This window comes from Barbus barbus (genome assembly GCF_936440315.1).
Source record: "Barbus barbus genome assembly, chromosome: 8".
In the NCBI taxonomy this organism is placed as follows: domain Eukaryota; kingdom Metazoa; phylum Chordata; class Actinopteri; order Cypriniformes; family Cyprinidae; genus Barbus; species Barbus barbus.
In genome coordinates this window covers 30,704,243-30,718,601 of record NC_136736.1, presented here as the reverse complement: position 1 = coordinate 30,718,601, position 14,359 = coordinate 30,704,243, and the positions used below count along the sequence as shown (strand labels likewise).

Genomic DNA, 14,359 nt, shown 5'->3' with positions numbered 1-14,359 from the left:
TGAATATTGGCATTGTATTGTAACATAAAAGGTTGTGATTGTTAATTAAATATTTATTTTAAAAAATCAATTAATATGACTAAGGATAAGATTTAAAAAATGAGTAATTTATTTCGTTGAAGCCACTGAAACAAACAAATGAACAAATAAAAGTATATAAGATTGTCCTGGAAGTACAGAGGTAAAAGTCAAACACAGTAAAGGTGATTGTGTTAATGAATAACTCCAGGGGCAGGCTAGTCTCATGTTGGTCGGTTACTTTTGACTAAAAGCAGCTCTAGAAGAGGTAAATGGCTCAGAGGCATTTTGAGGGAAAAAGACATGCTGAATCTTACCAGCGGTACCGGGTGTCTCCTCCTCAAGAGCTCATAGATGAAGTGCTGAAATTCCTTCGAAAAAGAGTATGTGAGATGTGTGCTTGGAAAAACTTTTGTCAGAATGACTCAGCAGTTTATGTATATACAGCAGTGTTTCATTTGTCTTTACTGAAGCTAAACTTGAAAAAAGGAAAACAAGGTGTATCATTGTTCAGCTTGTGAAACACCGACCCTGTTATATAGATCTGATTTAGATTCATATCTCATTTGTCAGTATATGCAAAAGAACAGCAGATAGTCGGTATGAATAAGTGACTTATTGCTTTAGAACTTTTGTGAACTAATAAAACCTTAAATCTTCCACATTCAAGGATTTAATGAAACATAAAATAAATAATAAATAAAACTTCAGTCGCCTTCAGGTCTGAAACCTGCATTATTATTATTATTTTCAGAACACACAATGACAGATTTTTTCCCATTGTATGACAACAAATGTTGACAGACAATACATATTGATATTACAAAACAAAATTATTTTGGTATTTTTGGAGCATAACACTAATGTATTGCATGGAAAAGAGCAGCCTGGGCTTCTTTTGTTTTATGTTAAAAAGACAGAAAATAATATGAATTAGAACAACATGAGGGTGAATAAATGATGACAGAATTCAGTTCCCTTCTAAGTTTTCAAATTCTGTGCTGAAGTCATCTTTTTAAAACAAACCAGCTTAACTCTGTTTTGCCTGTCTGAACAGATCCAGGGCTATCTTGATCTGGCAGTGGATGTGGGCTGTGGATCAGGACAGGGCACTGAGCTACTCGCCCCTCACTGTCTCACGGTGGTTGGGATAGATGTCAGTCCTGCTCAACTGGAGATAGCTAGTGCCAAAGAGCATGCACCAAATGTGTGTTACAGGTAACGACATAAACACAGATAACAATATATAAACCTGAAGAATAAATCTTTATTTTATTATCCTTTAAAAAAGTGCTTTGGCAGTAGGCTACCATTCAACCCAACATAAAAAAAAAATATATATATATATCTATAGTATTTATTATTATGTGATGCTATGTATATTAATATATTTTATGTATGAGTATTCATTTATTTTTGTATTATTTTTAAATCTTATATTTTTTATACAATTGTTTTTATACACTTTAAAAATATATATTTTTCTTAATTTTTTTTGTTCTTTTTTTTACACTTATACTGCCACTATTTATAACTCTGTTTATCCCGCTCCATTAGACAGAGCCCTGCAGAGGAGTTGCCCTTTGAGGACGATGTGGTTGACTTGGTTACATCCATGACAGCCGCTCACTGGTTTGACCATCCGCGCTTCCTGCGGGAGGTAGACAGGATTCTGAGGCCCGGAGGCTGCCTTGCTCTGCTCAGCTACACCATGGATTTTGAGCTGGAGTATGGAGAAAGCACCTCCAAACTCAATGAAATCTGTCAAGAGGTTAAATAAACCAACACAATGTTTTATGGGTTGTTGTCCAGGAAACCTGTATTATAAATTTTTGATATGAGACAACCCGTGTGTGACCTGCTGCTTTATTATAATCGAATATCCTTACACTAGGGATCTTCAGTGTAAATTGTAGCTTTTGATTCACAGTTCTATGCAGCCCTGCACCCTTTTCGGAAAGCTTATATAGGATCCAGTTCCCTAGAGGTCTACAAGAAGATCTATGACTGTGTGTCATACGATGATAAAGAATGGTAAGTGTGAGTGTTATTACATGCTTTTATTGCATAGTACCTTTGCAATAATCCTGTAAAATAGTGTTTTTTTTTGCCTAAGGTAAAAAAAAAAAATTAAATATTAAGAATACAGCATAATATTAATATTATAAATACTTAAAGACTCAATTTTCGTCATGCAAAAATAATATTTTATAGATTGACACTTGAATTCCTGTATTTGTTTTCAGGCATGAATGTCTGAGGTGTCTGATGATGTTACGCCACTGTCAGGGTTTATTGGCTTGGTTGAAACCTTCGCTACCTATCAAAGTTTCATGGAGAAAGATCCTGTTGAGGCTAAGAGACTGTCTCAGACCATCACAGACCGGTAAAACAGACAGTCTCCGCTCATAAATCAAAAATCATGCTCTAAAACAAGCAGTAGCTAGTGGATTTGCTCCAGTGTAATGCATTAAATTAAATCAAATCAACATACTAAAATAGATTATCAAGAGTGGTGTAATAATCTAAATAATCAAGTCAACACATTATCATTTTTTAATTCACATATTTAAGAAATTTTAATATATAATATTTATAAAACAGCATACTGTAATTAATATTTTTTATTAAATTATATTTTATTATTTTATTTGTATTATTCTACATTATTATAATTTTTTTCAAGTTGTTGGAAGCGATGTGAGCCTCATCGACTGACACAGAAGTAACAGTGATAGTGAAATATTTCTATTTATTAGCCTCCAAACCACAGAAATCCTAAAATATTTCAAATTGTTCAAACCCTCTCTGTTTAAAACGTGTCTCAATATTTATAAAAACAATAAAGCATTTGTGCACGATTAAATAAAATAAAATAAAAATAGATATAGTGCTATTATTTCATGTTGCTTTGCAAAAAAAGGGCGGAAGTCATCTTTGTGGCGTTTGATTCCATACGGACTTCTTATTGGATGAACGGAGCAACTTCCGGCTTCTAAACCGCTCAAACTGCGGAAATTATTAAACTCAGCGGAACTAATCCACTCAATTTTATTTCTTTTAGCGACATTTAGCGTCTTTTATTTAGAAGTTATTTGGGGGGGAAATTCAGTTTGAGTAAGTTCTCCTGATTATGGTGTAAAAGGGGCAGTTTGACAGCGGCAGGTAAGTTAAGTGTAATATCCATCGCAGCCGAGTTATTTGATATTTTTAGAGTTGTATTAAAACTTACATGTTTAACTCTTATGTTTCACCATATAACAAGATATTAATCTCAGTTTCGATATGAATAATGCACTGTGCAGTGGGACTCAAGGTGTAACTTAGCTGCTAATGAACATGCTAGCACAATAACGGCTCAAACCAAACCGCTAACTGATGTTTACGAAAGTTTGTATTATTTTATTTCATAACATCTGTGTCTGATGCGCTCATTATAGTCTCTACAATATAGAAATGGGTTAAGAGTTTTAATATTCCCGGACAGAAAGTGCTGTAGAGGTACCAGGCTATAGTAACAGATGGTAATACCATGGTACTTTGATTTATGTAGTTGTACGGACAGATTACCCTATTCCTGTACCATGGTATTTACATGGCTTTCCAAGGCACTTAAAAGAATACCATTGACACAGTACATGCCCTTGTACACGTCCACAAAATATTGGTGTTTGTATTTCATGTTAGTGACATGCTATTACCGTGAAACCCAAAACATGGTAATACCATGGTACTTGATTCTCCCACATTAGAGCTGTTGGTCCTTTGTGTGCAGTTTCAGTTTTATACATAATGGGAATGTAGTAAAATTGTCATTTTGTTGTTGTTTAAGTAATGTAGTTCTATGTAATGGTCAGTCCATACAAAATAACAGTCTTATGCTTTATTTGAACTCCAATGTGGTTTGCAATTTGTATATAAGCAGCCTGTTCTATATCAATTGCAGTAATTGCTATTGATGACATACAGTTTACATGATCTTTGCAAACTCAGTTACTTATAATAATGCATTACAGTAACTGCTTGTTTCAGAAAACAAAAACATGTGAAACTGAATAAATTATAATTGATGTACACACCTTAGCTGTTCACTCCTATTATTGTTCATACATAGCTTGTTAAATTGTGAGTTTCTACAAAGTATTCTTGCTGTATTCCAAACAGATAATACAAAATATTATTCTGAAAAGTTGATGCCTACTTTATGATACGACAACAGGGAATTAAAGCTTCAATAAACAGAAATGAAGTCAGATGATGTGGATTAAATTAATATACAAAGTTATTTGAATGAATGCGTTAACCAGTGTTATTTTAGCATTAATGAGATATTATACTTTTTGTTAAAAGGTTGAATTAGTTTTTATTTATATATTTTACATTATTTTAAAGTTTTATTATTTTTTGTTTATGTTTATAGTTTTTATTCATTTCTTATTTCAGTTTTAGCTATTTCAGTACATCAGTTTAAACTAAATTAAAATAAGTAATGTCTTATTGGCAGCTAGTTGAAATAAAATAGGTTCAGTTTAATTTTTAATTTTTATTGAGTTAGCATTTACTTTATTTCAAGTACAATGACCCTGGTGTTCCCCATCTTTGGGTGTTTGTGTTTCTTACAGGTGTGTGAGAGTGTGTATGTTGGTCTGCTGGCATGCTGACGTTAGCCACTAAGCTGAAGAGGGAGGAGGGTGTGAGGGCCGGCCGGAACCCTGCAGGCTCCAACGATGCCTCTCATAGAGTGTCCATCAGAGATCGACTGCTCATCAAAGGTACCAGTCATTGATCAAACACTCCTCCTGTCTGCTGGGATCATGACACTGGAGCAGTGGTTCATGACCAGTTATTCAGTCTGTTCTGATAGGGGCATGGATGGTTTATGTGACATGATTTTATCCACAAAAAAAAAGTTTGACGTGGTCGCATTTGTACGAGTGCCTGGTCTGCGCTGCTCCAAAGCGTCTGCTTCATACAGCGCGCGTTGCAGAGCCACGGCACATTATAGCAGGAGTCAGATTTCACTGATCACGTGAAGAGAGGTGCTTTCAGCGCGAGCGCTTCGTGGGTAGAGCCTGGTTTATACTCGCCACGTCAGCACGAGCGTGAAGGTGCGCATCGTGGACGGAGCGCAGCGGAGGATTTTGTTTTCAAACTAAAGTAAAAGACCGCTTCTTAAACCAGATAATGTGAACATGCTGGTGTTCTTGTAGAAAATACATGCAAGTCCTGTCAGCAACAGCCAGTTTAGTTTTACTTTTCTTTTTGTTTTCGTTTTGAGAAGCTTGTTATCTTTGCTGTTTACCTCACGTTACGCTATGGAGGCTTTCCTTAATTAAAAAAAAATATATATTTATATTTATTTGCTTCTTCAGAGTTTGCTAAACATTCTGTAATATACTCGGTATATAAGACAGCATGTGATGTGTCCTATGCCATGCCTTGTCTTATTCGTTTTTGTTAATAAATGTTATGTAAGCTAGTTTGTCATTGTCAACGTACTGTTTTATTGTTGTTGTGCTTTTTAATTAAGAATAACAATGAATCCATCTTTTGTTTTAGTCTTAAAAAGTGAAAGGTGTATAGATATAAGCAAAACAGACAATTATCTTTTCTTGTAAAATGTGACGCCAAGATCGCGAATTTGAAAGTGAAAGCGCACAAAAAAAGGAATTCCTGTTCACAAAATTGAAATCACAAATAATACCGACCGATGGAAAAAGAATGGGTTGAATGTTGAACACTTTCGTTACCATATAACTATAAACTATGATAAACGTTCATCAGCATGCATCGATTAATCAAATGTTGTAGCAAAAACAAAAAACAAATTGCAACCAAATTATGTGCTCGTGCGACCAACTGAGAAAGTTAATCGCAAAAGTGAGATCAGTGGGAAGAATGAGTCTAGAGCCCTGCATGAAAGACTGCTAATTCTCAAAATATTTTTTGTTATGATGACTGAAAGGAGGAAAAAACCAAAGTGAAGTATGGACTTACTTCACGCAGTCATTTATTTACTTTATAACAGTAAATAAATATCGGTTCTGCATATCGGTTATCGGGCACACAAACATGCAAATAATTGGTATCGTATCGGTTATAAAAAAATCCATATCGGTCGATCACTATTCATGACTAGTACAGTTAAGTTCGCTTGTGCATTTGCAGTCTTTTGTGCAATTGTAGGTTGTAATATTGTGTTTATTTTATGCATATATATCTGATTTATCTCATAGGCCTATATAATTTGTTTGGTTAAGCTAATAGAGCGTTAATAGATCGCGTCTGTGATCATCTTTAGTTCAGTGCATGCAGCTCAAACAGCAACGCACAACATTAATAACTATATGACTGGGACTGTCATATATACAATATTATAATGAGAACACTATTATTAAAAAACGTGAATTCTTTGGTTTAATTTGTCGTGTTTCAGTGCGTTGTTGCAGGAAGAGCACATCCACAACAGAAGTTACACATTCTGGTTAGCACAACTTCAGTTGACTTGTGCGTTTGCGTCGTTTTGTACACACAAGTTGTAATATTGTTTATGTTGTATAAATAGCTGATTAATTTCATATATGTTGCGTTTCCTTGAGTTAAATAAGCTGCCAGCAAAGCGCTTCAGTTTAAACTCGGTGTTCATTCAGCTCTTAAGTTTCAGCGCACGCAGCTCGAACAGCAATGCACAACATTAATAACAATGATTGGGACTATCATATATAGAATATAAAAAAAAAAAAAAAAATATATATTTATATCATAATGAGAACACTATTATAATAAAACGTTGTGAATTCTTTGGTTTAATTTGGCGTGTTTCAGCGCGTTGTTGCACAAAGAGCCAAGAGCGCCGTGTCACATCTTATTAGGGCGTAACTTTTTTTTTTTTCATTTGTGTCTTTTTGTGCATATATAAGTTATAATATTATGTTTGTTGTATAAATAATAAGCGCTTAAGTTTACCGGTGTTCATTCAGCTCTTCAGCAGCACTAAAACTGCATGCTGTTGTTTGAAACAGTGGTATTAATTTAACATACTACTTTTTCAAAATCATTGATATATGAATAATAATAACCACCACTTTTATTTTTATCTTATTATTTTCATCAATAATATGGTTTAAGTAAAATCATTTAATTGTCGGTGCAGAGGCTATTCCATTTAATTTGTCCATGGCACATTATTATTATTATTATTATTTTTTTTTTACATGTAACGTTAAGTAATGTTGTCAGTGACTTATTTAAGCATTGTTTTATTTATTTGTAAGGCTGCTTTATGTTTGATTTATGTTGAAGTGTTTAATGGCTTTTAATGGTGAGACTTTTTTTTGTAATCAGGCTCTCCAAAATTATATCACAAATTGGATTTAGATTTATCGGCTTTCATGTATAAAGAATTAGCGGTTATCGTATCGGCCCAAAATGTTCATATCGGCGCATCCCTACTATCGTTTTATCAGTCTATTTTATCTGTCTGTCTATTGATCGATCGTACATTCGTTTGTACTATCTGTCGTTCTATCGGTCGTTCTATCCTTCGTTCTATCTATCTATCGTTCGTTCTATCATTCTATCTATCGTTCTATCTGTCTGTCTGTCTATTGATCGATCGTTTGTACTATCTATCTGTCTGTCTATTGATTGGTCGTTCGTTCTATCCATCTATCCGTCTATCTTATCTATCTATCTATCTATTGTTCGTTCGTTCGTTCGTTCTGTCATCTATCCGTCTAATCTATCTATCTATCTATCTATTGTTCGTTCGTTCGTTCGTTCGTTCTGTCATCTATCTGTCGTTCTATCGTTCGGTCTATCATTCTCTGTCAGTCTATCTATCTGTTTATCATTCTATCGTTCTGTCATTCTATCGTTCATTCTATTGTTCGTTCTATCTATCTATCTGTCTGTCTATCTATCTATCGTTCGTTCTATCTATCATTCATTCGTTCTATCTCTCATTCAGTCTATCTATCTGTCTATCACTCTATCTATCTATCTATCGTTCTATCATTCTATCTGTCTGTCTGTCTATCGTTCTATCATTCTTTCTATCGTTCGTTCTGTTATTCTATTTATCTATCTATTGCTCTATCTATCGTTCTGTGTGTCTATCATGACTCAATACATTGTAACTGGATCATTAATTACACTGTGCCAGACTCTTTTGAATGAGTAGGGTCAGTCTGAATCTGGAGAGCGTGATGAGTTGAGTTGAGTTGTGTTTTGAGGTGACTGTCTGAAAGGAGTTGTGGTGCCAGTAAACTGGTGTAAGGCGATGTGATGCAGGCCAGATCAGGAGAGCAGTAGACTCTATTTATAACAGACCGAGAGGAGGAGTCTGTATGCCATTACCAGCAGATTAAAAAGCACTTCCCATCCACAGTCAAACACTCAGGCTATTTTCTGAACCAGTGAGGCCATTGGATCCGCCCCAACTCAACATTTAGAGATGGTATTGTGAGAATGCAGGTGGCCATATATAGCTAGATAGAGCTGTGTCTTGTATCTGCGTTTCATAGACCATAATTCCAATAATAACAAATTCAGAGAAGAATAAATGAGTATATCATTCTAAAAAAAAGCTGTTCATGTGCTGCTTAGTAAAAGCTGGTTCTATAAGTGTCTTTGTTGCCCATCAGTACTAAACAACACTCATGCTTTGATCTGTTCACAGAGGTTCCAGAACTTGAGGTTAACCTTCCAAGTGAGTAAATTCAGGCTTTTTTTTTATGCACAATATATTGATATTTTAAATTTACTTTAATGAATTTATATTAAATCTATGAATTATTATTGATTAAAGGACAGTAAAAATCTAAATGAGTAAAGACTGTATACGTATCTATACATTTATTGTTTTAACCTTTAACATTTGCTGTCATTTGTCTTTAAAAAGCAATAATATAATAAATTTAAACAATAATAAAAAAAGTGTACATTTTCACACTGTACATTAGTGTTGTGATTATCTAAATTCACTTAAAATTATTGGTTTTAATTTTTAGTGATTAATTTTTATGTTCTTTTGTCAACATGAAAATAATTATTGGCTTATCAGTATTGATGTTATACAGATGTTAATTTCTTTTTTTTCCCCTTTATTCTAAACGTTTCTGCAGATACCTGTAAAATAACGTTTCCTGATGAAAACAAACTCTGTCACTTCCAGTTGGCCATTTCACCAGGTAATTCTGGCCTCTTTTCTGAAAGATTAAATTGTAAGCATCCATTAAATGTAGATGCTGAACAGTGTAAAAGAGTTTACCTGACCTATTCATACCCAATATAAGGCCTATACGTACAGATCACAAGTATTTAAAATAAAGCATTGTATGTCCTTCACATTCACATAAACCAATAAGATATTATCTTTTGGGTTATGTTTCCTGAACCAGCAGAGGGAACAAACAAAAATAATTTGGAATTTTCATATCATATTGTTTTTTTACATTGTTATTTGTGCAAATAGTCTTTTTTTTTTCATTGCAAGTATGTCAAATGTTATCTATTTTGCAAGTGAAAATATAACCTTACATTTCTGCAAAACACCTCATCAGATGAAGGCTATTACCTTGGTGGAAAGTTTCAGTTTGAGATTGAAGTTCCCGAAGCCTATAATATGGTGGTAAGTGTCTGTGACATATCATGAAGTAATGTGGTTATGCCACACTTATTCACTCGCAGTGCTGCGATGATTTTATTAGTCCATTTGTAAGCGGGCCAGTTAAATAGATGTTTGCGGGCATTACTGATGCTCTGCAGTGTCTGAATTCAATAAAACAGCTGCCTGAATGTGCCCACACAAATGCACACATGTATAACACAACCCATCCTTGACCTCAGAGCACCTGTAATAACCCAGTGAAGGCTGTGCAGAGATCCAGACATGGGCCCTCAACCCTGGCATCCAAGTTTAGAGCAAAATCATGAAATAGGCAAAGGGCAATAAGCATAGCATTTATACAGTGATTATATAGCTTAAATAAGTGAGTAGAAGTAATTTAAATGAAACCTACAATTCATCTTACAGACTATTTCTATTGTAATTTGATGGCGCTTTTAGTCTTGCTCATTTTTGTTTTACGTGTACAAGAGCTTGGACAGTCTGCAAAATATCTTTTTTTTGTTCCATTGAAGTGATTAAAATCATAAAATTTTAGAATGACATTAACTTTACAGCTATAAACTACACACAAATTCAAACGGACTGTAAGACAACTACTTTCCTTTCTGCTTTCCACAGCCTCCCAAAGTCAAGTGCTTGACTCGGATATGGCATCCAAACATTGCAGAAACTGGGGAGATCTGTCTGAGGTATGTATCTGTATTTGTCGTTCATTCACATTTTAATGCATTAGACTCCAGATTGTTTTGATTATTTTGATTATAGTATTTGTGTTCTTTAAATGATATTGTATTCATGTTAAAACCTCTCCTATTTCTTGCAAGTTTATTGCGAGAGCATTCAATTGATGGTACTGGATGGGCACCCACTCGTACTCTAAAGGTAATTTGTGTTTTTGTAATACATCTTGGAAAAATTCATTACAGTGTTTACTAGGCAGAACTGTATTGAAATGCCTCATTTTCTTTTCTTTTCCTTTTTCTTTTATATGCCCTTAAATAACTATACCTTTTTAAATATTTGGGTTAACAGCTTTTTAAACCATCATTTTAATTTTTGATGTTTTTTCCAGCATTGTTTCATATTTTCTTTAGAAAATGCAAAATATAACCAGTATTTATAAATATTTAATTTCGATTGATTTATTACAAAAAAAAGTTATGTTTTTTTGTATGTGTGTTTGGGGCCATTCACGCAGAGCTCATTTTTGCATTACACTACCCTGATTTTTCATAGTTTTTCTATGTAAATGTGCTAGACCAATATCTTGAGGACTATGCTTATGTCTCTCATCTTTTGCAGAGTCTTGTGCATGACACAGCATTCAAAAAACTGCGGTGCTCAAGTTAAATGTAATGGCTAATCTGTATTTTTCCACCCATTTTTTTGTCTCTAGGATGTAGTATGGGGATTGAATTCACTCTTCACTGTAAGAACACATGGAACATTTTTTTTAATGTTAAAATCGTCTTCCTTGAGTGGGAAGACCAACATATGTGTTGTTTCTTTCACAGGATCTTCTTAACTTTGATGACCCTCTGAATATAGATGCAGCAGAACATCATTTACGGGACAAGGTAAAGCACCAGCACACATCTAAACATGTTGACAAGCAACCCGTTTTTTTGGGAATGTATTGGTTAAAGAAAAACCTAAATATGATCATCCTGATATTACTATTTTGTTGCCAATATACATATTTAATAAATGCTCAATATATCGCCCAGCCCTATGTGCAGAGCATTTGCAGGTATGTGTTTCATCCAAACCCATCAATTTCCTTAATGCTTCCTGTTTTAGGAGGATTTCAGGAACAAAGTTCAGGACTTCATCAAAAACTATGCAAGATGATGTCTCTGTTGAGCCACACTCACATGCATGTGACTCTGCAGATGTACGTCGATCCAGACTGCAACAGAGACAAAATCTCAAACTATTAAAACATACTTGGGAAATAAGAAAGTTAAAATGTGCAATGAATGACGCCGCGTGTCCCGCATCAAGATTTGGGAGGGGGAGGGGGGGGCTTACTGTTTATTTCCGATGGCCTTTTTTTGTTTTTTGAAGCAGACACTCAAACCCCCCCCCCACCCCCACCCACACACACACACACACACACACACACAAAAAAAGAAAAAGTACAAAGATGGTGATTGTGAAAAATGAGGATGTATAACCTCTCTGATGTCACCACCTATGCTAGTGCCTCTGTGTTTTTTGCCACAAATAATTGGACACATGTTGTAAGCCAACTTCTGCAGCCTGCTTCTTTTCAAGACTTGACAACCTAAAAACACTGAGATTCATTTGTTCATAAGTGATGTCATAGAAATCCCAAAGTTCCATTGGTTCATTTGCTCTGGGGGAGGAATCCACCAATGAGGAATCGCAAAAACATACCACTGATGTTCCGCAGAATACGTCTGTGGGTTTCTGAGTGGATTTTGTAAAGCCATTTCTTGTTACTCAGCACCTGCCTTCATGTAAAATCACTGCAGTTATCAGACTACTCCGTATCACATGTGCACACGCGCTAATATCAAAATATCTGTGGGTGCCTCTGAATGAGTTATGAAACTGTTTCAGTTCAAATATGTGAGGTGTTTGCGGGTGAATCTCACGATGGTCTGGGTCACATTTTTATGGAAGCCAGTTTACACCATGAAATAAAAGTAAAAAATATAATTGTGGTCTTTTATATAACAATTCTGACTTGATTTGCAAAAAAATAAACTCAGGATTGCGAGAAAGTCAGAATTCTGAGCGAGAAAAGTCAGAGTTCTGTATTACTTTGTCGTAATTCCAAGTTTATATCTTGCAATTTTGACTTTTTTTCCCCCGAATTCTGTTTACATTTCACAGTTCTATTTATTTATTCATTTTTTGCCACAGAATAAAAAAAAAAAAAAAAAAGGTAATCACAAGTGAGTTTTATATCTCATAATTTGGACACTTGTTCTCAAAATTGAGTTTATCTCGCAATTCTAAGAAAAAAAGTCAGAATTACGAGGTTAAAAACATAAGAACGTAATATTTGTTAGATAAAATTGTGAGGAAAAAAAGTAAGAAAGTCACAATGTCCTTATTATTCTTATTATTTTAATCCCGTGGCGGAAATGAGCTTTCTTATATTTTACCCAAACATCAAAGGGTAAAAACAAGAAACTATTCTGCATATAACGAAGATGTGCTGATAAAGATTTTGGGTTGAGACATTATTTTTATGATAAATTAAGCATGTTTTCCCCACATTTAAACAATATATATTTTTTCCTGCATTGGGGCAGTGAGTATTGTGTCAAAACTATGCTTAATTATCATCAAATAATACAAAAAAGCAAAATATTATTTTGTTACTTTTAATGTTTGGGTGAAATATGATCCGAACATGTTCAGGACTCGTTTTGTGAGATTCACTCTTGCTCTCGTATGCATTTTTGTCAGTGTATACACGTTCAGCTTTACCGATGTGTGCATGTACACAAGAATGCTTGTATGCTTGTACTGTGTTTGTGTGAAAGTGTGTGTGTGTGTGTGTGTGTTTGAGCGGGAGAGATTGGGATTTTAATACATGTCTGATTTGGTAGCATGCACTGGGCTACTGAACTGCTCAGCCATAAAGCCTGTTCAATTAGTGAGGATTTACTTTATTTAAATTGATTTATTTTTCTCCTTAGAGGTGTATATCCATTTGTAAAGTATATTAAAGAAGAATTCTACCACTAAGTAAAGATTTTGAATAATTTGTGCTTAAAATTTTACAGTTTGCTTTTATATATATATATATTTTTTAAAGAGCTTATCATTGACTTTGTCTTAGTCTATTGAGTTGCCTACCTAGATAGCATTTTTAGGCATTGTAAAATGTGAATTTGCACTAAAGTGCTGTCTAGGTTGGTCTGGAAAGAGCAGAGTGAGTGGAAAAGCAACCCGGTCTCATCCCAAGTCGTCACATATTGACGCTTTGGTTTTGGCGTCGCTTTTTGACGCTCAAGGTACCCCTTTAGCGTCACTTTTCGGAAAAGAGTATGAAATGTGAAGCTTTGACTCTGTATGTGTCTGTTACTGTTGGCTGGGTCTGAACTCGGTGAGCTTCCTATGGAAACACATTTTTGGGAATTATATAACTTGAATTTGTCTGTTATCTTGGTAGGGAGCTCACTGTGGCTCTGTTTGGAAAGAAATACTCACATACTGGCTAATTAGAGATATTTGGGAGTCTTTTATCATTGGCTGGTTCTCAAAACATAATGAGCTTCCTATAAAGATGTCATTTGTGGACATAATTCAATGCAAATTCACCTATGATGCTCAAACTGCTGTCTAGGCTTGCAGCTCACTAAAGACTGGAATACACTGCATGACTTTTGTCCAGATTTGCAGTTTGGAGAAGTTGACGCTGGTTGCCAGATGTCAGAAACTGTCTGCAGATCAGAGTTGACAGATTCCACAGAAAATCATAATGGGCACAGACTCTTAACTTTGATTTTATCCAATTTTAGGACACATTGTTTTCATTTGTCATGCATTTCCTAGCAACAAGGCACATTTTTGTGTGAGTTTGTGTTTGGAGGAAAATCTGAAAGTTTTTCCTCTTTAACCATTTACAAAGTCAGCAAGTTTATGATGCCCAGTGTTCAAAATCTATTCAGATTTTAAAAGTTGTATGGATCCAGTTTTAAGGCTGTTTGAATACCAATGCACTGCATG

The 14,359-nt window shown here is 34.6% G+C and overlaps 1 protein-coding gene and 1 pseudogene across 3 annotated transcripts; both read left to right on the top strand.

The window, feature by feature from the left end:
* Window positions 1–260: 260 nt before the first annotated feature.
* LOC306873631 (putative methyltransferase Mb3374) lies at window positions 261–2,800 on the top strand (annotated as a pseudogene). The gene is made up of 6 exons (XR_013785841.1): window positions 261–401; window positions 1,076–1,236; window positions 1,576–1,789; window positions 1,949–2,052; window positions 2,265–2,404; window positions 2,704–2,800. The product of XR_013785841.1 is annotated as a putative methyltransferase Mb3374 (transcript).
* Window positions 2,801–2,957: 157 nt separating this feature from the next.
* Window positions 2,958–13,377, top strand: LOC306873632 (NEDD8-conjugating enzyme UBE2F-like). 2 transcript variants are annotated; one of them, XM_079423055.1, is made up of 10 exons: window positions 2,958–3,183; window positions 4,641–4,790; window positions 8,699–8,728; window positions 9,144–9,209; window positions 9,582–9,649; window positions 10,268–10,338; window positions 10,474–10,531; window positions 11,046–11,078; window positions 11,164–11,226; window positions 11,450–13,377. In XM_079423055.1, exons 2-10 carry the CDS (start codon window positions 4,673–4,675, stop codon window positions 11,498–11,500), a joined length of 558 nt encoding a protein of 185 aa, XP_079279181.1. In that variant the 5' UTR covers window positions 2,958–3,183; window positions 4,641–4,672; the 3' UTR covers window positions 11,501–13,377. The 2 variants fall into 2 exon arrangements, with proteins under 2 accessions (XP_079279181.1, XP_079279182.1); XM_079423056.1 differs by lacking the exon at window positions 11,046–11,078 and having other exon boundaries at window positions 3,010–3,183; window positions 11,450–13,371.
* Window positions 13,378–14,359: the final 982 nt, after the last annotated feature.

Coding starts and splice junctions, on each gene's coding strand:
- LOC306873632 (XM_079423055.1), top strand. CDS start 4,673: ATGCTGACGTTAGCCACTAAGCTGAAGAGGGAGGAGGGTGTGAGGGCC. Junction 8,729..9,143: donor ACTTGAGGTTAACCTTCCAA/GTGAGTAAATTC, acceptor ACGTTTCTGCAG/ATACCTGTAAAATAACGTTT. Junction 10,532..11,045: donor CACCCACTCGTACTCTAAAG/GTAATTTGTGTT, acceptor TTTTGTCTCTAG/GATGTAGTATGGGGATTGAA.